Source organism: Gymnodraco acuticeps, unplaced genomic scaffold, assembly GCF_902827175.1.
Source record: "Gymnodraco acuticeps unplaced genomic scaffold, fGymAcu1.1, whole genome shotgun sequence".
NCBI classification, from domain to species: domain Eukaryota; kingdom Metazoa; phylum Chordata; class Actinopteri; order Perciformes; family Bathydraconidae; genus Gymnodraco; species Gymnodraco acuticeps.
In genome coordinates this window covers 2,369,043-2,390,482 of record NW_022991219.1, presented here as the reverse complement: position 1 = coordinate 2,390,482, position 21,440 = coordinate 2,369,043, and the positions used below count along the sequence as shown (strand labels likewise).

Sequence of the window (21,440 nt, the reverse complement as noted above, 5' to 3'; positions counted from 1 at the left end):
TTTTAACAGATACAATTACTGAATACCAAAATAAAACTATGATATTAACGTCGGCTAATTGTGTGTTCCTTACAGACAGTTTATTTATCTGAGAGTAGTTAACGTTAGCTAGCTTAATTTTTACATACCCCATTAGTGAGGTTAAGGTTAGCTAGCAACACATGCTTCATAGTTAGCTAGGTAACTTAGCTAATTCAGCTAACAGTTCACCAATCAATTTACTACTACTTAATACCTTGAAAGCACTAATATTTTACATATGCCTATGGACTTTTACTCCTACGTTCAGTTACTAACGTTACCTTAACTCAGTGGTTCTCAAACTTTTTCTGTCAGGCCCCCCCTTTGGAGAAAAAAAAAAGTCGGGCCCCCCCAACACAAATAGTCAGGCTCAGTGGCAGCGCCAGAGATTTATTTTGGGGGTGCTGTGGGGTAGCTTGACGTTTCATAGAGGGTGCTCAAACATTTAGGGTTTCCCATTAATGTACCGGGCGCTACAGTGGAATTTTCTACTGCAACACTCCCCACGCAAATACACAGTGTAACCGCGACTGTTACAATGAAGGCTCGATAATCAGCTGGCATATAAGCAGGGGTAAAGTGCTATTTTTATAGGTGGTGCGTGGACCTCGCATAGGGGTTTCCGGGGGCAAGTTCCCCCGGGAATATTTATTTTTAAATATTTAAGTTAAAAGCATCAATCTGGTGCACTTTGAGAGCAAAATGACGAGATCTATGGATACATCTCTCAACACCCATTTGAAACAGACCTGTTAACAGATTTACTTTTTATTTATGGATATTTTACAAATCACCCTTTTAAACTTTATTCTTTTTTTACTGTCATATAGTATTTCATACCTGTTTTTCATTTATTCTCTTATTTTTGTATAACCATAATGATCATTTAAACGTGTGCCTCGGAAATAATTGTTTACATTAATGGTGACCAAAACGTTTGAGACCCACTGAGATAACACTGAGAGTCCTTTATCTCACTGAGTCTCTCAGTCTGACAGGAGAGGACTCTGCTCCACTTTGTTGTTGAAAAAACTCCTTATATCCGTTAGCTCTCTCTCGCTCGCGCACACAAAATGGCTCGTTACACACACACACACACACACACACACACACACACACACACACACACACACACACACACACACACACACACACACACACACACACACACACACACACACACACACACAGAGATGAAACACAGAGACCCAGACGTAATAGTACTGTACTGCATCATATTATTTTCGAATCAATAATTTTTCACATTATGATTTTTTGTTTTTTGTAATCTTTTTTTTTTTTATAACCATTTTTCCTCCTGGTCTCTCGCGCCCCCCCTGGCATGCCTCTGCGCCCCCCAGGGGGGGCGCGCCCCCCACTTTGAGAACCACTGCCTTAACTGCACTTATTGGTCGCTGTCCCGCCTTTTCTCTCTGGTGGTGAAGGTGAACTGACCAACCAGTGTTGCCAACTCCATAGTAAGGAAAGTAGCTATTGGCTGTCCGAAAAGTCGCCAGAAGTCGCTAAATGACGTCATCGCCTAATTTGCATATCATGTAATGGCGGCTGTAGGCAAAAAACGTTCCCAACCCTTCAAGGATCAAAACCGGAGTTAAATCCAGACGACAGTAGATCAGAAATGTCTTTGCCTTTTGAGTATGTTTTGGGGTTTTAACATGACAGTTTGGCATAGAAATCCCCCTTACAATAAAGGCAGTATGCCCGTGTGTCATCTCCAATAAATGGCTTCAACCATCCTTTATACTCAGGGTTTGATTCCCACTCCTTTCTGTATTTTTGAGAATACAATTTAGACTGTGCCATGATGTTTAGCTTGTCACAGAGAGGCACACACACAGTGGACGAGGTGATTGAGTGACTGAGGCTGTGTGAGTCAAAGCAAAGCAAAGGCAGTTATTTATTATAGTGTGAAAGTGAGTGAAGAAACATTTACATTCAACATTTAAATCCCGCTCAAAACCAACGGCTTGGCAGTTGGCGCATGCGCAATTCATTTGCAGTCTCGACGCGGGGGAGTGTGGTTGTCTCCTCTCTGCTCTGACTGCAGCAGCAGCTATGCTGCGGCCAGGCAACTGTCAGTCTGAGCGCCTGTGAGTACTATGGGAGGGAGGCGGGGCTCACGGCAGCACCCGCGGCTCGTTAACTGCAGAACAATGTGAGTCTCCAAACACCAGAAAAGTCGCTAATAACACCATTATAAATCGCTAGATTAGTCGTTAGTCGCTTTTGACACAAATAAGTCGCCGGAGGGTTTGGAAATCCGCCAAATTTAACGAGAACATCGCCAAGTTGGCAACACTGTGACCAACGTGTCATTCCGCTGCGGACCTTGGCTTGAGGTGCGTTCAGGTGATCCTCGTGAAATAGGAAATTCCCAGCTTGGCATCCTAAATTTGGACACTAACAGCCAGGGCCGGACTGGGACAATAAGTCAGGCCGGGAATTATACACCCAGCCAGGCCACTACCAGTTTTATTTGTCAATTTTTACAGCGTTGCTGCTCATAGTGATAGCCCTCTAAATCTACTACCCAAAAATAAACATATGGACATGGGTTACGATTTAAAAAAATGTGCAAATCTATTTAGGAACCTATGTGAACATATTTTAAGTGGAGGTGGACCTCAAATCCTATAGGGGGGTCCGGGGGCATGCTCCCCCGGTAAGATTTTTTTTAAATGTTGGACTTAAATGCATCAATCTGGTGCATTTTGAGGGGGAAATAAAGAGACTACACCCATATGAAACAGAACTGTATAAATTTAAATAATCATAAAAACATGGCCATAACCAATAACATACCATATCCAATATGAAAAAACATTGAAACTTGTTTATTTATTTGTTTTTGGTTCATTTATAGTTGTGAGTGTGTCTGTGCTCCTGAACCAGCCTCACCTGTCTCCCTCTTCTCCCCCCTGCTCCTCTTTGAGGCAGCAGCAAAGACTAGTTTTAGCTCTCAACAAGTTTATCTTACCTTTTTTCACCTAGTTAACATTTTTTTTGTATTATTCATGCATATTTTACCAATCACTCCCCCCCTCAAATGGAAATATGTGTTTACATAAATGGTGACCAAACCCTTCGAGACCCACAGAGATAACTTAGACTAAGTTAACTATCTAAACACTCGGAGAGTCCTTTACCTCACCTGAGCTGTAGTTATCAGTCTCTCAGTCTGACAGGAGAGGACTCTCCTCCACCTTGTTGTTGAAAAAGCTCCTTATATCCATTAGCGCAGCTAGCTAGCACCAGATGCTAACAACAATACACGTAACCGGTGCGCACGCTTTATCGCGCCACACTAACACACACCCTCCCGAGCTTGAATGACACACAGACCAATCGAGGGCATTAGTATGATCTGTATGAAAGTGGCCATGTCGGCAGGCCACATCATGTATACAGCCAGTCACCCTCTGTGAGCAGTGCTTGAATTGGAATGAAAAAGGTGCCAGTACTCTAAAATCACCAACTTTTTCAAGTCAATTTTATATATACAGCCCACAAACAAGAATTTGGCTACTATAATGCTGGTGGGTTTGTCTCTTTACTACTGTATATTTTAGAAAGGTTCACTGTACTTAACATTTTTTATGATAGGCAGCGGATATGGCTAAAGCTCAGTAAGGTCAATATTAACTGAAAATATAGCAATCAAAGTCTAGATCTTCTGCTGAAGACACATGAAGCAGAGACCTTTCAGGTGAGAGCCCCTCTGGTGATGTTCAACATTAATGACAAGGAAACAAAGCTCTGGTCAGAAGCATTTTTTATAAAAAGCTTTAACAAAATTAAGTATTTCTGTATATTTTGAATGCAATCTAACTTTCCAACTCAGAAAACGAAAAACGAAAAAGTGCCAAAAGTCTTCTCACATGGCTGAGCTGCTTTGCAATATACTTCACCACTGAAGAATACAAATATGTATAAAGTAAACTATGATGCAATCTAACTTTCCAACTCAGAAATATGATAAAGAGCATGAACAAAGAACATGTAAAAACAAATGCAAAATTTGCACAATCTAAAATGAGAAACTGTAACTGCAAGTAACAAAGTCTGAGCCATGGTAAAGAGTTACATTGAACACCAAGCTGATCAGATAACTCCCTGGTTGGTCTGAAGTCCTTCTATCTCCAGGATCTGTACAAATCGGCACATTATGCCAAAAGTCTTCTCACTGGGTGAGCTGCTTTGCAATATACTTCACATTGTTAGAAAAGGCTCCAGAAGGCCTTGGGGACATCAGTATCAGGGGCTGGAGCTGGACAGGCTCTTTCATCAGCACTTCTCCTTCCCTTTGCCAGCCAGGACCTCACATACTGTTCCGGATTGAACTGTCCTAGTGATGGTCCATTACATTTAATGAAAACCAGGCTGGACAGTCGGCTGACAGAGAAAGCATTCCTTTTTGCAGTAAGGATATCGTTCATGCAGCTGAATGGCCGCTCACACTCACTAGTGGAGACAGCGATGGTTCGGACTGCTTTCAGTAGAGGCTCCATGGCAGCAGGTGTACGGGATGCCCTGGTTTCCTTGTATTCGCGAAAGCCCTGAACAGTCTCTCTTCTGTCCACTTCAGCACTTCGCACAAACGTAGCACCTCTACGTCCCCATACTGTACGTCTAACTCCTCTTCAGGCCAACTTCCAGGATGGATAACTTTCATGTCCTGGATAAGCTGATTGTCCCGGGCCTCCCGGCCATGTAATGGGATTTCTCTTGTGCTGACATGAGAGGAGGTTGTGGAAGTCATTCTGTGTCTCAGATTCTCTACCATACTGCGGAAAAACTAACCTGCATGAATCTGTACAAGCCTGCCATTCTCACGCAGGGCAACACCCTTGAAGGACTTCTCAGCTAGAGCTGTATGAACTGTAGTCATGTGTGGGCCAGGCATGGTGACCATGGATTCAAAAACTCGTATTTCTCGAGTTAAGAGCCTATCTGCTGTAGGCAGTGTCATCTCTCTTTTTTGGAGTTGCCGAGAGAGGTCGCTGAGCTCTGTGAGCGCATCGTACATCAGTCCCAGATTGCTGACAAACGTTGCAGATGTGAGCACATCATCCAGGCCCTTGTACTTTGCTCTGTCTCTGGAATCCCTGCTCGTGTCGTTTGCAGCATTTGTGAAGTGATCATGAAGCACTCGGTAGTTTTCCCAGACTGCTCTGACGCTCCTTTCACTTGAAGCCACCCAGCGGATGGACAAAACACGCCCTATCACCAGGAGACGCTGTCCGACTGCTTGCGCACACTGCGCTAACTGCCTCTGATTTTTGGGGGAGGCATGGAACAAGGAATAGAGTTTGTCAAAAAAGATCTGGAAATGATTGAGCCCTGAGACCTCCTTGACCACATCCCCAACTGCCAGCTCTAGACGATGATTGGAGCAGTGCCACACAAACAGGCTTGGGAATTTACTACACAACTGGGTAGCAACGCCTGTTCTCTTCCCTAGCATGACTGAAGCCCCATCACATGCAAAAGAAACGAAACACTGACCTAAAATCTCTTCCAAGACACTCCATTAACGCCTTTGTGATGTCATCAGCCGTTGTTCCATCCAACTCGATCAGCTCCCAAAAAAACGTTTCGGGCTCAGCATCAGCTAATGCTGAGCGTAGACACACAACAAGCACCGTTTTACCACTAATAGTGTAGATTCATCGACCAAAACACAGAGTTTTCTTTGGTTTTCTGTAATGTCTTTTGCCATTTTTTTCTTCAGCTCATGAGCTATGTGGTCGATGATTTCGCCACAGGTTTTATTGGAGTGCAAAACCCTGCCCACGTTCAGCCCATTCAGTTTCTGTACATTCAAATCAATTGGCATGTCTGTGAATGGCCGGCTATGTTTGCCAATTTTATATGCCGTTCGAAAAACTCTGATAGTGGTGTCTAATTCAGATGTATGCATAGACTGCACTTGATGTTGAATAGTTTCACGTGAAGCAGATGTAAGGATGTCAGCAGCTTTTACATGGGCTTGTGATTCTTTATGTTCTTTGATTTTTTTTCTCAGGCTAGCTTGTTGTTTGCCCTTGTCAACACCGAAATGAGACACTGCACACTCACCCCATTCAGTTGACAGTTTCAGTCCTTGTCCAGTGTGTATTCCCAAAGATTTGACATCTCTGCATATCCGACATCCTAGCTTCTTATCTTTAAGAAGGAGCCATGCATTGGTCTTGCAAAAATATTGCACCTGGTCCGTTGTCCAGCAGTCAGGTGCATCGCTTTGCCCGGTGTTGGTGGTGGCAGTTGCGCCAGCAGCAGCTAACGTTAGAGGCTCTGGAGGAGGCGGCGGAGCTAGTGCTAATGCTAATGCACTAGAACTTGGAGCAGGAGGATCAACCAAAGAAAGCTCCCCATCAGACACAATTTCCAACACAGGCACAGCATTCTCTGTATTTGAAGTTTCTTCCGGCGACAACCGCTGTCTTTTTGCACTTTTATTAATCCATGCTAACATTTTAGAAATGCTAATTTGTGACTTGACTTGCTTTCCTTCTCTCGGGGGCGTGCCTGCTCTGTTCTATCACTCTACATAGCCACCCACTGGGTGGGAGTTGCACTGCATAAACACAACACACGTGCATCTAGGTATGTAAATTGTAAAGCATTAAAACATGGTTTTACTAACAGTTTTCAGTATGTTGTTACTTCGGCATTATTGTTATTATTATTTTGAAACGTGTATTACTATTAAATCACGGTCAAATAGGTTAATTTTGACATAGTCGTTTCCACCACAGTATTTACATGGAGAAGATAAGCCTCGCCCCCTCTCCAGCACGTTCTGTTTGAATGACAGGAGTAAACAGCTGACAGCCGCTGTGAAACTCCAGCGGTTAGAGCGATGAGAATGTCCGTTCGGCACCTCATGACGCATCTACTGAGTACCGGGCGGCTGTATATATATATATGGATGTATAATAAGAACGGCGGGAGAGTGTTGAGTACTGGCACGGTGCATGAGTACCGGAGTACCGCCAGCATGCCGGTACTGAGCAAGAAGTGCCGGTACTCCATGGGTCAGAACCAGAAGTGCCGGTACTGCGTACCGGTGAGTACCGGCCCAATTCCAGCACTGTCTGTGAGGCAGAGTCACCCCCAAAACACACCAGGAGCGTCTGCGCCGCGTTACGTTGCGGCTGAGCCACGCTGCGACCTCCTCCTGCGTCAACACACACCAGACGCGTTTCAAAACGTTGCGGAAGCGGAGCGTCGTGTGTGCAGCCTCGCAGTTGTTGTTGATTTTGGAATATTTCCTGGACATTTGTACTTCTACAAGTAAGTAGGCTATACGTAGTTAAATGGTTTATGTTTGTGTCTGTTTAAATCGTGTTTATTGTTGTTATTTCCTATTTTGTTGTGTTGTAGACTACAGACACAGTTAATAATAATTGTAATATTCCAGTTATAAACGACATGAATCAAAGATGTGTTGCTGTATTTTAGTGGTAAAAAAAAAATGCATTCATCATCATAATTATTCTATATATATAATTTACAGTGCCTGTAAACCGGAGGAGAACGCTGGCATGTATTCTCCTACTTGAAAGACTACGGGGGGATGGGGGGAGGAGTTTACCTTACGGCTGCGCCGCGGCAAAAATAGGATTCATCCTAATTTTAGAGAAGCGCTGCGCCGAGCGGCTTCTGGGACGCGTCTGAGCCGTAACGCGGCGCGTGTGGTGTAATAGCACCCATTGACTAGAGTGGCCGCGATCCTTACGACCGCCGCGGCGCGGCCGTAACACGACGCAGACGCTCCTGGTGTGTTTTGGGGGTCAGACCCACATTTGCGCAGCGTTGCGTTCACAATACATACATTAAAATAAAATCCTCAGGCCAGCAGGCCACTTAACAGGCCAGGCCATCGGGAAACCTCCCGGTCCTCCCGATGGCCAGTCCGGGCCTGCTAACAGCCATCCACTTGTAAACACTGAGGACTGAGGAGGATCTCTCGATGTAAATAATATAGTACTGGCATTCGTTATTTACATCTTTTAGTGGATATTGTCATTGATCCAGCTTCTGACAAACACATGGTAAATAAAGTTATTAATTTTCCGACTTTATGAGAGATAACAAACACCACTTGCACATTCCCGGGTTTTCTTCTTTCAGGGCCAATGAGAAGCAGAGTATGGGCGGGTCTTCGCATAATGAAATAATGCAGCAGGCGCCAAATTCGCACACCCCACCATAGCACCCCACTGAGAGCAATCGTTATAGTGCCAGCCTGCGAAATATTGAGTTTGTACAAACTTGGTGAGATTTAATCATGATTTGGCGTTGTGTTATATGTCTAGTATTCGTGGCTTTGTCTTTGAGAATGCTTCTTGGACATATTAGTTCAAGACATGGTAGAAGTCCTAATTTCCATGTCACCTGTGGGGTAGATGGCTGTGCAGCAGATTATAGAGTATACAACTCTTTTTTCTACCACCTAAAACGCAAACACACGGCATTTGTGGCCAGTGGTCGCCCACCAAGTCATCCAGCCTTCCTGCATGTTGATTCAGCCAGGCTTGGCAAAGACAATTATGATATTCCGATTTTTCGTGGCTGTATCACCTTGGATGGCATGCGGGTGACACCATCACAGCAGGAAGGCTTGGATGGATGGCGGGATACCCAACAAGAGCCTAATCATACAGGCGCCGAAATTCCAGTAGAGGACACAGAAAATCAAGGCGGGAATCTGGAACCGGTGCAAATTGAGAATCCAGAAAACATGGTGAGATTCATTTACCTTATACAGTACAGTTGTTCTAACAAATTACAGCAATATATAGCCTAAAATGTACTTGCCCTGTTTCCATGTTTTTATTATGGATGTTGCTTGACTGATATTACTTATAGCTCCTTTTGAAAACGCATAATGTAATGCATAATCTTAACTTTATGTTATGTTCTATTCTATCTATCTATGTGCTTTTATTTGTGCTTACATGCTCTTGTAAGTTTTCTTGTAATGCCACCAACCGGCCAGGGACTGCAGAGGAACATTTGATTCTATGGCTATATCTGGCACAGTTACATGTGGATGCTCATGTTAATTAATGTGCATTGTCCCTTCTTAAATGAAATAAATATAAACATATGGTATGGCTGAGTCAGATCAGTCTCAATATTAATGAATGTACACAGAAGGATTCACAAATGTATTTAGAGATGTATATATACATGACTCTCTCAAATATTTTCCATGCACACTTAAATAGTTATCGGTGTATATATATGTAACACAAATCCACATATAAAAACAGGGAATTATCTGTTGCCAATCAGATGTCTCCTTCCGTTTCGGCCAATCACCTACGTCTATTCGAGGGTGTACTATACCCTAATAATAATAATAATAATATATATGTGTAATATATCTAATGTGATCACATACAAATATGTTTTTGATGCAAATGCAAATACTTTTAAATACATATATTTGTGGGTTTCTATTACATTTATTTAAAACAAGAAATAGGCTATTTGTGTGTGCATCAGGAATACATTTGTGAACCTTTTTTTAAGTGGATTTCTTTTTAAATATTGATAGAAAGATAACTATTTGTGTGTGCATTGAAAAATAATTATGTGGAGTCATTTATATATGAATGCATTTGTGAATCTTTCTGTGTGCATAAGACTGGAGTCCATACTATTGCCCTCAACTTTGATCAATTAAATAGCATTCATCATATAACTGGGGTATTTTTTTTGTCTATATACTGACGCAAACCGGGAGCCACTACAAATCAATTACATATTGTACTTTTTAAATAGCAGTATTCACTGAAGTTTGACTGAATCATGTTGTTTTTAGGGAGAGGCATCCTCTGCTACGACCACAGTCTGTCCCGGCATTCTGCAGCATTTGCTCTAAATATCCGTGAGAGATGCTACTTATCTCAGGTACTGCACAAACAATTCTGCCTCTCTTTTATTATAATGTGTATTTGCACTTATTAACTTGAATACATCCTGTACTTGCAGTTACATAAAAAAAAACTATATTGTCTGGTATAAGTTTTTAAGAAAAATTAAAAATACCGATGTGATGGATAATGCATTTGTCATTCATACATGTAAACCCTTTTTTTTTTGTTCTAGGGGAATGTCAACAATGTTGTTTCAGATGTGCAACAGTACCAAGCCTCCCTTCTAGACAACCTCAGGGACAAGATCAAGAATGCTTTTGACACCCATGTTGGAAGTGAGGAGAATCTCCAAACAACAGTCCTAGCAGTATTTGATGACTTTAAAGACCCCTTCTCAAAAGTCTCATCTACGCATCTACAGGACCGTAGCATTCGGCATTTGTTTAACCCTGTTGAGCCTGAGGAGGTGGTCATATCACGAACTGCATATAGAACTAAGAAAACAATTTCAAGAGCTCTTACCATTAAAACTAACTCATTTTATTATGTGCCATTATTCAAGAGCTTCGAGGAGTTGTTTTTTGATCCCCGGATATTCACAATGATAAGCTCCATACCTAAGAGGTGTAAAGAGGGTTTTTTATATGATATAGTTGATGGTGAACTTCTTAGGGACCACCCACTGTACTCCGTCAGACATTCCGCTTTGCAGATAATTTTATATACTGACGAAATTGAAATATGCAATCCACTTGGAGCACATGCAAGAAAGAACAAACTGTTAATGGTTTATTACACTTTAGGAAATATAGATCCTAAGTATAGATCAAATCTGTCTGCAATTAGATTGCTAGCCATTGCAAAATCAAGTGAGCTGTCTCAGTGTGGTGTGGATGTGATTTTAGATAGAATCAAAAAAGATTTAGATGTGTTGTACCACGGTGTTAAAATCCAAACAGCTGTTGGTGAGAGGATCATGTATGGTGCTGTGGTTTCCCTTTGTGGGGATACATTGGCTCAACATGAGTTTGCAGGTTTTAAAGAGGGTGTTGGTTTTGCTCTTTGTAAATGTAGGCATTGTGAGATGACATGAAAAATAACTTTGATGAGAAATGTTTCAACAAAAGAACAGTAGAGCGACATCTGCGCCAGTGTTCTGATATTGAGAGGGCCAGCACAGATTTTGTAAAGAACAATTTAAAAACAACATATGGGATCAACAGAAAAAGTAGATTGTGTGATTTTCCTGGCTTCAATCTTATTGAGCAGACCCCAACAGATATTATGCATATTATTCTTGAAGGAGTCGCCCCTATGGAGATCAAATGTGTGCTAAAACATCTCATTCTTAGTGGGCAGATAGAACTGGATGCATTTAATTCAGCTATGGTCTGTTTCCCTTACTCACCTCATGATCTAAGAGACAGACCATGTCCCATCACTGTTTCCACATTGACCTCAAATGATAACAGACTAAAACAATCTTCAGGACAAATGCTTATCCTTTTGAAAATATTGCCATTTTTGCTAAATGACGTCAAAGAGAGTTTGTTTGTGCAGTTCATCATTGAATTGGTAGAGATAACACGGATCCTGTTTGCACCAGTCATCTCACTTACAACAGTTGCAAGGCTTAAAGAATTGATAGAGCAGCATTTGAAATCATTTAAGCAGCTTTCCCCAGAAAACAACGTTATACCAAAACAACATTATTTGCTTCATCTTCCTTCACAAATTATGGCTTTGGGTCCTATGATTAGACACATGTGTATGAGATTTGAATCAAAACATAGGTTTTTTTTAAACGCTGGGCTTCAAAATTACATTTTAAGAACATTTGTAAGACATTAGTTCAGCACAATCAGAGGTTTGAATGCTCTCACAATGTGAATGGAAGGCAACACCCGGTTTTTTCAAATGAGAAGGAACTGGGCCCAACATCTGAAGTTGTAAACACAGACTATGTACTGTCGAAACTGAGAGACTACATTGGTACTTGTGACGTGCAAACTGTTGTGTCACTCAAGTGGCTTATCCTTAATGGGAACAAGTATACGAGTCATAAGTCATTGATAATCAGTGGTTTTAATGACCAGCATCTACCAGTATTTGGGCTAATCAAAGATATCTGGCTGGTGAACACTTATTTATACTGCTTTGAATATCAGCCCTATGACACTTTGGGCTTCAGCAAAGATTTGCTTGCATATGAAGTAGACATCCCTGATCTTGCACAAGCCACAGAGGTAGTTGATGTTGAGAAGCTAGTTGATTTTACAGCTTATTATGCAGTTACTTTTAAAGACCACCAATATGTTCCAATTAAGTACAACCTCAATGATGTTATGGAATTGAGCTGTTAAGCTGGTGATAAATGAAGGTCTCTTGGTGTGTGTGAAAGCACTGACAGTCACCCCTACAATCTCGAGTCAAAGATATATTGTAATATTTATTTTTGTTATCCATATCGCTCAGCCATACTTGGTGTGTTAAGCTGTTCATGTTTAAATGTGTAATGTGGCATGGATTGTTTGATAGTTTGGTGTGATATATGAAAAGCACCACAACCTCAGAAATTAAGATATATTATTCTTTATCCAGTATTGCTTATGCATATCATCAGTTATTCTGGTCCATATCCTTTAGGAGAGTGTGTTATGATGATTATTTTGTGATTATCATTAAAAGAGATGTTAAGCCTCACTATTCTTGTTTGAATTGTGTCTTTTACTGTCTTTATACCAGCTGGGAAAATAACTTATGTTAACCACAGAGCTGATGCTTGAAATTAGATTTTTTTTTTCTTGCCATACTAGTGCTTAAAATAAGGCTTTATAGCCTTGAAGTGGATGTTTTATAGACAGATCCCTTGTATCTAGTTAAAAATAACTAAAATAAAGACAAAGTTGCTTATTAAGACTAGGCAAGTAACATTTACTTGAATTAAGTCAAAAGATCTTCCTTAGAAAGCACTAGATAAGCTATTTAAACTCAAATCAAGACAAACTAGATTCATAATCTTAATATAAGATTATTACACTTGGTTAGATTTGCAGTTTTTGCAGTGCCAGCTCCTAAAGCATATCAGGCTACCGTTGTGTATTTTATTATGTGAAGCACTAAATGGTTTTAAAAAATATCGACTCTTTGTTTGTAGATATCTACTAAACTAAAGCAATTAAAGAGAGTAGGCCTGTTATACTGAGTGATATATATTATACACACTGCTCTGCTTTCTGCACGGACCTCACAGCTGTTCTCTCTGGAAACATCACGATGAAAGCAGTTTAATAAATAATATCCAGGGGATGCATGCAGAGCTGTCATTGGTTGAGATAAGTCCGGCCGTGCGTCACGACTCTTTGAAACATCACTGTTGCCGGAAATACATCCGCGGAGGAGCCGTGGAGGACCCATCAGTGTATCCTCGGTTAGAGCTCCTCCAGAGAGCCTCCTCGATGCTCGGTCCTCGGTGTGCATTTAGAAAAATGAGATGTCCTTCAACATGGCGCGCTGAAATTAATTTCCGGGTCACTACCGGAGGACCAAGGAGTCGAGGAGGGGAAATCCCAGAAATGAGATACGGCCGTAGTTTCAGATTTGAGCCATGTTTACAAATATGAATGGAGTCTGCCTGATAAAAATCTGATGCTATTAATTCTTTGTAGATAGTAAACAAAACACATAATAAATGTCTTTACTATTGATTAGTATCAAGTTTTTCAAGTTATACTTTTGAACCTTAACTGATAACAAATGTTTTGCCCAAAATATGTTCTCCTGTGTTGTGTTTGAAAAGATAATTCAATTTAGTGAATGTGGTAAATAACCATGTTGTTCTCTCCTGGCAGAGCAAGCTCTACAGCCTACCAGCCAGTCACGCCAGTCGTGTGTATGAGCTGCTAATCGGCCACCTGCAGCTCCACTACAAGAACAAATACTGCTCAGCTATCGCTTGCAGCATCAGACTGCAGGTAAGGGGGTTCATCTTGTGTCTGCTTTACTCCCTTTGAAACAAACATGCATGTTGACTTACTGTATCATTTGAACTTCCTTCTCTCCTCCAGGTGTTTGACTTCTTCCTGATGATGCGAGTGGACTCTCTTCACCGCCTTGGTGTCCCCAACAAAGACGGGGTCCTGAGGTTTAGCCCTTACTGCTACTGTGACACAGGGTGAGGACGCACACGGCTCACATCTGCATCTGTTTTTCTCATAATAATCCAGTCAACTAAATCCTGTATTGACAGGATTTTAAATGGTGGTTTCAGGGAGCCAGAGAAGCGTGTCAGTGAGAAGAAGCCTGCAGGTTCAACATCTCCTCCTGCTGGCAGCCCTGCCCCCCCCACTGCTCCTTCAGCTTCAACAGCCTCCATCCGCTCGGCCTACCTGCCCTACGCACCGGCCTTCAATGTCCTCCTGCAGGGCCTGAAGATGGTATACAGAGAAGTATTGTAGCAAACTCATCCAATGCAGTCTTGGTGCAGGGATGATGTATTGTTGTAGTCCTACCCAGAAGCTAGCACGCACTGGTTTTTCTTAAACATACAAAAAAACATTTGGATTAAAAAAGGATTATAAAGTGTCTATAATTCTTGTTCAGAATGATAATCTTTGCAAAATGAACACCACTTCTATGTTCTTTGAAGTATAGAAGTCAAAAGCAAAATGGTTGCATGGCTTCATAAACTGAATGCAGACTGCTGTTTGGTGTGATCACCTTTAAGGTCACCGGTAACTTACGTACTCTCATGTAGCATCGTGTTCGCAACGGCCTTTTCAAAGACAGCTAAATACTTCAAGATTCCCGAGGGGGTATTTACGGCTGTTTTTTATGTCATAGACGTTAAATGGTAAATGGACTGTACTTATATAGTGCTTTATCCAGTCGTTACGACCCCTCAAAGCACTTTACATACTACATGTCATTCACCCATTCATACAGAGCAGTACCAATTGCTCTAGGACCTAACATTCACACACAGTTGGCCATGCCATCGGGAGTTAAACCTGAATTGCAAAAATTCAACTAATTCCTGGATTAGAGACTCATTTCTACAACCCTCTATTTCTTGGAGAGTTTGCAGGAGGGTTTCGCTATAGTGTTTATTCTTCTTTGTAACAAAGGACTTTGCCAAGAGCATAGACTCACTCATAACTGATGGTTACATTGTTTTCAAAGCTGTCCTTTATGAGAAAAAAGACATGGTTTCTGCTTCTGTTGCAGGAGACCGATTGGAAGGTGCTGAAGCTGATTCTGGACAAGCTGCCGTGGACGCTGCAGTACAAAGTGCTGCTGCTCACATCCCCATGCAGCTTGGACCAGCTGTGCTCCACACTCTGCTGCATGGTAGCGCAACAAAAAAGACACGTAAAACAAGTCTGTAAAGTGTAAACATATGAATGAACTTGCGTCTGTGTTCTGTTAGGTGACAGATCGGCTGATCTCAGAGCGTTTGAAGAAGACCCCAGACGGGTTTTCTCGCACTGACGTTCAGCTGGCGGTGGTTCCTGTTCTCACAGCGATCACCTCCTACCATAACTACCTGGAGCAGGCAAGACAGGTACAAATGATATGCTGTAGTTTAGAGAATAACCAAGACATCTCAACAGGTTTCTAGCATGTTCTGAAGCTTGTGTGTTGGGTTTAATGACTGCCAGAAAATCCACATCTAGGCAACAGCGTCCCATTTACCAGTCCCGCTGCACACACAGAAGCAGATATTTCCATACTGTTATTTATTTCCTTTCCCCCCTACAGAGAGAACTGGTTCAGTGCCTCGAGACCGGCCTCATCTACCGCTGTGCCAAGCAGTGTGTGGTGGCGCTTACAATGTGCACGGTGGAGATGCCTGACATCATGATCAAGCTCCTCCCCGCTCTTATCGTCAAGCTCACCCACATCTCTGCCACTGTTGCCATGGCATCACCTATGCTCGAGTTCCTCTCCAGTGAGTACCAAAAGCTTTTTTCTCACAACTTCTTTTGTCATACGTTTCTCTACCATTGTAGAGGCCAGTTAGTCACATCAAAGTTTTCTGTAGATAAAGAGTTATTTCGGTGTTCCGTTTCACAGCTCTGGTGCGCCTCCCACATCTGTACGCCAACTTTGTAGCTGAGCAGTATGTCAGCGTGTTTGCCATCTCTCTACCCTACACTAACCCTTCCAAGTAAGTGCTCACACACACACAAACACACACTTCTTCTTAAGCGACACAGACACACTCTGACCAGTTGGTTTCTTCCACTCTCCTCAGGTTCAACCAGTACATCGTGTCCCTGGCCCACCATGTGATCGCCATGTGGTTCATACGCTGCAGACTCCCCTTCCGCAAAGACTTTGTTCAGTACATCACAAAGGTGTGTGCTTACTCATCTTCCTAACTTTATTGACTTATGTGCATATTTTTTTATATAAAGATACAAAAAAACACATACAAATTGATGTCAATAGAGTGCTCTTACTTGTGCACAAGCATTCAGAAAATTAAATAATTTCCCGCTTGAAAAAAACATCTTACTTTCTAACTCTCATACCTAAGGGAAGGACTTATTCGTATTCTTCAGTTCCTAATTTTTTAAAACTTTAGTCGACATAATGAGATCGTACATCAAAGGAATGGTTCAATATTTCTGGAAATATGCTCATTTGTTTTCTTCTAGGGTTATATCACAATGTTTATATTCTGTGTGTTGTGTTTGGAGCTACTGTTAGCAGGCAGTTAGCTTAGGATACAAGCAGCAGGGACTCCAAAATGCCCCTCCGCCTTGACACATACAGTAACCTCCCATAAAATCACAACTATTTGGCCCAAACTTTTGAACAGACCCTTATTTAAGCTGCATTAGTTTAGTATCTTTCTATCTGTACATTTACACCTTTGTCTGTGTCTCCAGGGTCTGCGCTCCAACGCCCTGCTGCCGTTCGATGACGGTCACGAGCAGAGTGCGTTTCGTGCCCGAAGCACCAGCCTCAACGAGCGGCCCAAGAGGTAAAGCATACGCACACATACACACACTGCTGCGAGTGCTCACATAGAAACCAGCACACATGGTCCATGTGGCCATTGTTGGGGTTGCCAAGGTAACAGGGGACTCAGCATGACTGGTACTGTGTCGTGACGGCTGCAGTGACTCTGCTCAGGTTGCCATGGTGTTTTAAGTTCATTTGTTTATGCTTTTGACATTTTTAAATGTTTTTTGTTTTTCTTCCACAATTAGTTTGTCAAAAAATCACTCATATTATAACATACAGGGGATGGACAAAATAACACCTGTATAATTCAATGTCATCCAATGCAAAAGCCCTTCAGTTGAAGGGTCGTTTTTATTGGTTGTGATTCTTCACTGTTATAGTATTTAACTCTGTAGTATTAGTGTGTGCTTTGTAGTATTGGATTGCAGTATATTGTCCAGATGTTTATTACTTTGTCCACCACCTGTATTATATAAGGATGATACAGAGCGGTAGCGTGGGGGGAAGAACTATCTGTTTTTCTTTCCCCTGCTGTTACATCTCAACATCCACACTACATGTATCTGTTCACAAAGAGAAATACACACTTTCACACAGAGTTGTAAGAAAGCTTTTCTCAGCAAGGCGCCATGCTAATCTGTACATAGCGTGTGTCGGTTTGTCCGTGTCTTTATTGCCCCGATAACTTGCGCTTAAAACATCCAAAGTAAATCATGACAAACACAGTCACAGGTGATCGCAGTATGAGGGAGGGGACTGCAAATAAGTATTAGTTGTAACGGCCGTAATGCAGAGTTCTGCCGAAAAATGGAAGGAGGATGTAGGCAACATTTTCAGTGTGGACAGAGATTTTTAGTAAAAATGACCTATGACCAAAAGGCTCTGAATGAACAGGAGTGTCCCGCTTTAACCAATATTTCAACAGTGCACAATCTCTAAATATCTCAATATAGTTCGAGACCACACTATACTCCCCTAAAGAAATCTAGAACTCTGCTTTCCCTTTCTTCCTCATTTTTTGCTTTAATTGATTCATTGTAGCTTTTTAATGAATCCCCTCTCCTCCTCTGTCGTGCAATTACACATGTTTTGCAAACATCTTTTTAGCCCTAGCCCTTCGTTGTTGGTTGGCCCACACCTATAGGTTTATAAATAAAAATAATTCTAACACGCTTGCTGTCATTCCAATCAAGCAACCTTCCCGTATCAGCTTTTCATAATGACATAGTGTCTCTGCTTACATCAGTTTCTACTGATCTTCCATTTAATACCTCTTTGAGTGTTCCACATTTGTTATCATTCATCCAGTTATCCTTCCTTGTGCTTCTTATTGCCTGCTGTTGGGTTGGAGGGCTGCATGTCAGATTTCATATTTATATCCTCTTCTCACAAATGCTTTATATATTGGAAAGCGTACATGTTTTCCAAAAGCCTAAATCTATCAAAGTACCGTTATGTTGATTAATTAGTGTTTACTCCAGGCATGCTGTGCTCCAACCCTCAGGTTTAACCCGGCATTTCATTTTCCGTTGGGTGTCATGTGTTCCTTCAGTTGTAACGTCAGGCCTGTGCTGAGTCCATCCCTACAGCTCTTCTTCTCCTGTACTAGTCCTTGGCTTCATTATGTACCTGCTCTGTGAAATAATGTTTATTTTGTTGCTCTCCTGAAAACTTTCTATGTGTATTTTCTTTTCCGAGTAGCAGAAGCTGTTTACCCTCTGCTGTAGCTTGTCTGTTCTTCCTTCTTAAGTTGATGGTTTTTTATTTTACTTTTCTTTTTCTAACTCCGCTCTCCTGTGATCTGATTCATTGTGTTCACTGCTGTTAATTTTCACCTTGTTTTGTTTTCTTTCAACTCTTCATTTGACCCTCCCCCCCTCCCCTGCCTCCTGTGGTTGGGTTCTGCGTTGTGGTATTGGGGGGGTGGTCGTGTCACCCTGGATCCCTCCTTCATTGCTCCTGGTCCCTCCCGTGTCATGTGACCTTTGACCTTTGTGGCCCCCACATTGTGTCGTGTGCCCTGCTCTGGTGTCATATCCTGTTACCTGATACACCTCAATGCACCATACCCCTCCCCCCCCCCCCCCCCCCCTCGAACACTCCCAAACCACCCTCACGATGACACACCCCCTTACTGCCCACTACCACCATATCACTGCCCCGGGTCCGTTCCCCCTCGCCGTGCTTCATGGGTAATCCTCACCGCTCAGTATGCGGGCGGCGAAAGTGGCGAAGGCGGCGGCGGCGGTAGCCAATAGCAGCAGCTCTCCAGTTAAAGAGCTGAGGGACCTTTCGGCCATGGATGCTTTCCGCTCCCGCAGCATCAGTGTCTCGGAACACGCGGTCCGCAGGTTAGAGAAGAGCCTTCTGGGTAACCTAACCCAGAATAACACAACAGCCACCCAAACACTTGTTGCTTCCTCCATGGGATGATTGAGGGGGGTGTAGGGTCATTGTCATGCGGGTCCGTTGGGGGGGCGTTTGGTGGTTGGTTGCCAGGGACACCTGGAGCGGGTGGTGCATGCTGGAGGAAGGTTTGTGTGTCGACCTTTTGTTTGGGCTGCGATCGTACACATGCTGTTTGTTTTGCATTTTTGGCTTATGATTTGGTTTTGCATGCAGTGTTTGCAGAAGATGTCGGAAAACATTTGATGGTTTTCTGTTTTCTTCTAACACAGATTTAGCTTTCATTTTCAGTCAATTTTAATTTGACTTTTTGTTTTGCTGACTGGTTTTGATTAGCCTAACAACTAATGAATGGCAGGAGGGACTGCTGCAAAGCATGTGATTTCAAACTGATGGGATCTTATTATGATTGACATCCACCTATAACTCCGCCTCCCTTTTGCTCTGGCGGGGGGGCACTTCTGCTTGCTCGCCCAGCGACCAGGACAACAGCATCACAACAGCTCTGTTTGCTTGCCTGACATATATACACTGTGCTGCTTAAACCATGGCAATCTCCCAGTGTGGCATTTCTAGACATTGTGAATGATTACACACTGAAATCACCTCACACACCTCCGCCTGACTTAGCGTCACCCCTTTAATGCTTACCTCTTCTTGGCTGACAGATGGATGCAGTTGTCAGACGTGGCTGCAGTGCCCCTTTATTAAACATGTCCTTCCCCTCCTGCCAGACAGATGGCAGCAAAGGCCCAGTACTTTAATGTCTGATGGTGCTCTATGTAATTTAATTTCAGTGACACATGGCACTTTATCAAACTAAACAACTGCAGTGTGGATCTATTTAACCCGCTTCAACTGCTCAACAGCTGCAAATCTGCTTTTTCTCAGCATTGGTGTCTTGACTTGTAACACCTGAGTTAGATTAAACCCGTTTTTCCTGCGCATACTTCAGGCAACATGACCATGTTTTTTCACGTTTTTCTTTTTTTACAGATTTTCATAAATCTATCTCGTATCGAAAATGATTATCTTTTTGTTTTGTAATTCTTATTACTTGCAGCCATACTGAGAGTTTTACTGTGTCTGCATTAAAAAAGCAAAGCATTACATTCTCATAAAAGCCATTATACTCAGCTTTAGTTTGAATTGGGTGAAAAAAAGATGACTCAAATATTACAAAGCAGCAGTGAACACTCTGTTTCAGTCGTGAGCATCTCATGGTCATGTTGTTTGGAGAATGTGTGTACTAGAAGAACTTAAAAATGAATCATGACAGAAGCAGAAAGGTAAGTACAAAATCTGTGGAAAAGTTGTTTATTCACACACTGGGAGTTGGACCAAGGGAGAGCTTTTATTTTTTTAACTAATTCATCTGCAGCTGTATAACAAAAACAGACCTTGTATCCTTACATCTCTCAGATTAGGTCAGTGTTTTACGGTGTGCATATATTTCCATTTATAAACCATTTGATTGAATATGTAGTGTATTCTTAAAGTATTGGTTTTAGAAAAGAATGATACACTTAGGAATAGTGATATTATGAGCTGTGATACTGAATCGATTTTAAATAATGTAGAAGATGATTGCATAAAGTGGCTCAGTGCACAATAAATAGATTTTGAGCATTATTTAGATTTTAGTTTAATCGCAGTGTGCTCTTTATACTATGAGGTTTTCCAGAAAACTTGTTATATATCGCCTTGCCTTAAAGTATCACAACATATTGAATCGTAACCGTAATTCATATTGTTTAGCAGAAATCTATTTATACTGCAGATTACATAGCTAAAACAAGGAGAGCTAAAACGATTAATCATTATAGATCCACCAAGGACAGATGTTCCTCTTGCACTGTTCTCTTATACATACATAGTTATTTCCTGTCTTTTATATTTGTTTCTTTGTTTAACATTTAGGTTTTATTTAAGAGTCTGTGAGCATGGAAACAGTCCGCTCCCCACAGAGACAGACTGAGCCCAACTGTGAAGTCTCTGAGTCGTGAATTGAGAGCATTTTCTTCTGAGCAGCAGGCCAATGTGGCTTTCATTTGAACTGAAGCATCTCTTAAACCCTGATTGAGACTGATGTTAAAACCTCTAAAGGTGCTTTTAACCTGATTGGCC

At 42.0% G+C, this 21,440-nt stretch overlaps 2 protein-coding genes across 3 annotated transcripts in view; both read left to right on the top strand.

The window, feature by feature from the left end:
• Nucleotides 1-21,440, top strand: part of tsc2 (TSC complex subunit 2) — a 46,085-nt gene that overhangs the window by 14,620 nt on the left and 10,025 nt on the right. Inside the window, 10 exon segments of the mRNA XM_034239144.1 lie at nucleotides 13,784-13,906; nucleotides 14,000-14,106; nucleotides 14,203-14,368; nucleotides 15,159-15,281; nucleotides 15,361-15,495; nucleotides 15,693-15,882; nucleotides 16,008-16,101; nucleotides 16,189-16,291; nucleotides 16,829-16,923; nucleotides 19,118-19,258. Coding sequence (XP_034095035.1) covers nucleotides 13,784-13,906; nucleotides 14,000-14,106; nucleotides 14,203-14,368; nucleotides 15,159-15,281; nucleotides 15,361-15,495; nucleotides 15,693-15,882; nucleotides 16,008-16,101; nucleotides 16,189-16,291; nucleotides 16,829-16,923; nucleotides 19,118-19,258 — 1,277 coding nt within the window.
• Nucleotides 7,993-12,628, top strand: LOC117561623. 2 transcript variants are annotated; one of them, XR_004571409.1, is made up of 3 exons: nucleotides 7,993-8,791; nucleotides 9,878-9,966; nucleotides 10,165-12,628. XR_004571409.1 is itself a non-coding variant. In XM_034239152.1 (2 exons), the coding sequence occupies exons 1-2, from the start codon at nucleotides 9,865-9,867 to the stop codon at nucleotides 11,023-11,025; spliced, it is 963 nt and encodes a 320-aa protein (XP_034095043.1). In that variant the 5' UTR covers nucleotides 9,433-9,864; the 3' UTR covers nucleotides 11,026-12,628. The 2 variants fall into 2 exon arrangements, 1 of the variants encoding a protein (XP_034095043.1); XM_034239152.1 differs by lacking the exon at nucleotides 7,993-8,791 and having other exon boundaries at nucleotides 9,433-9,966.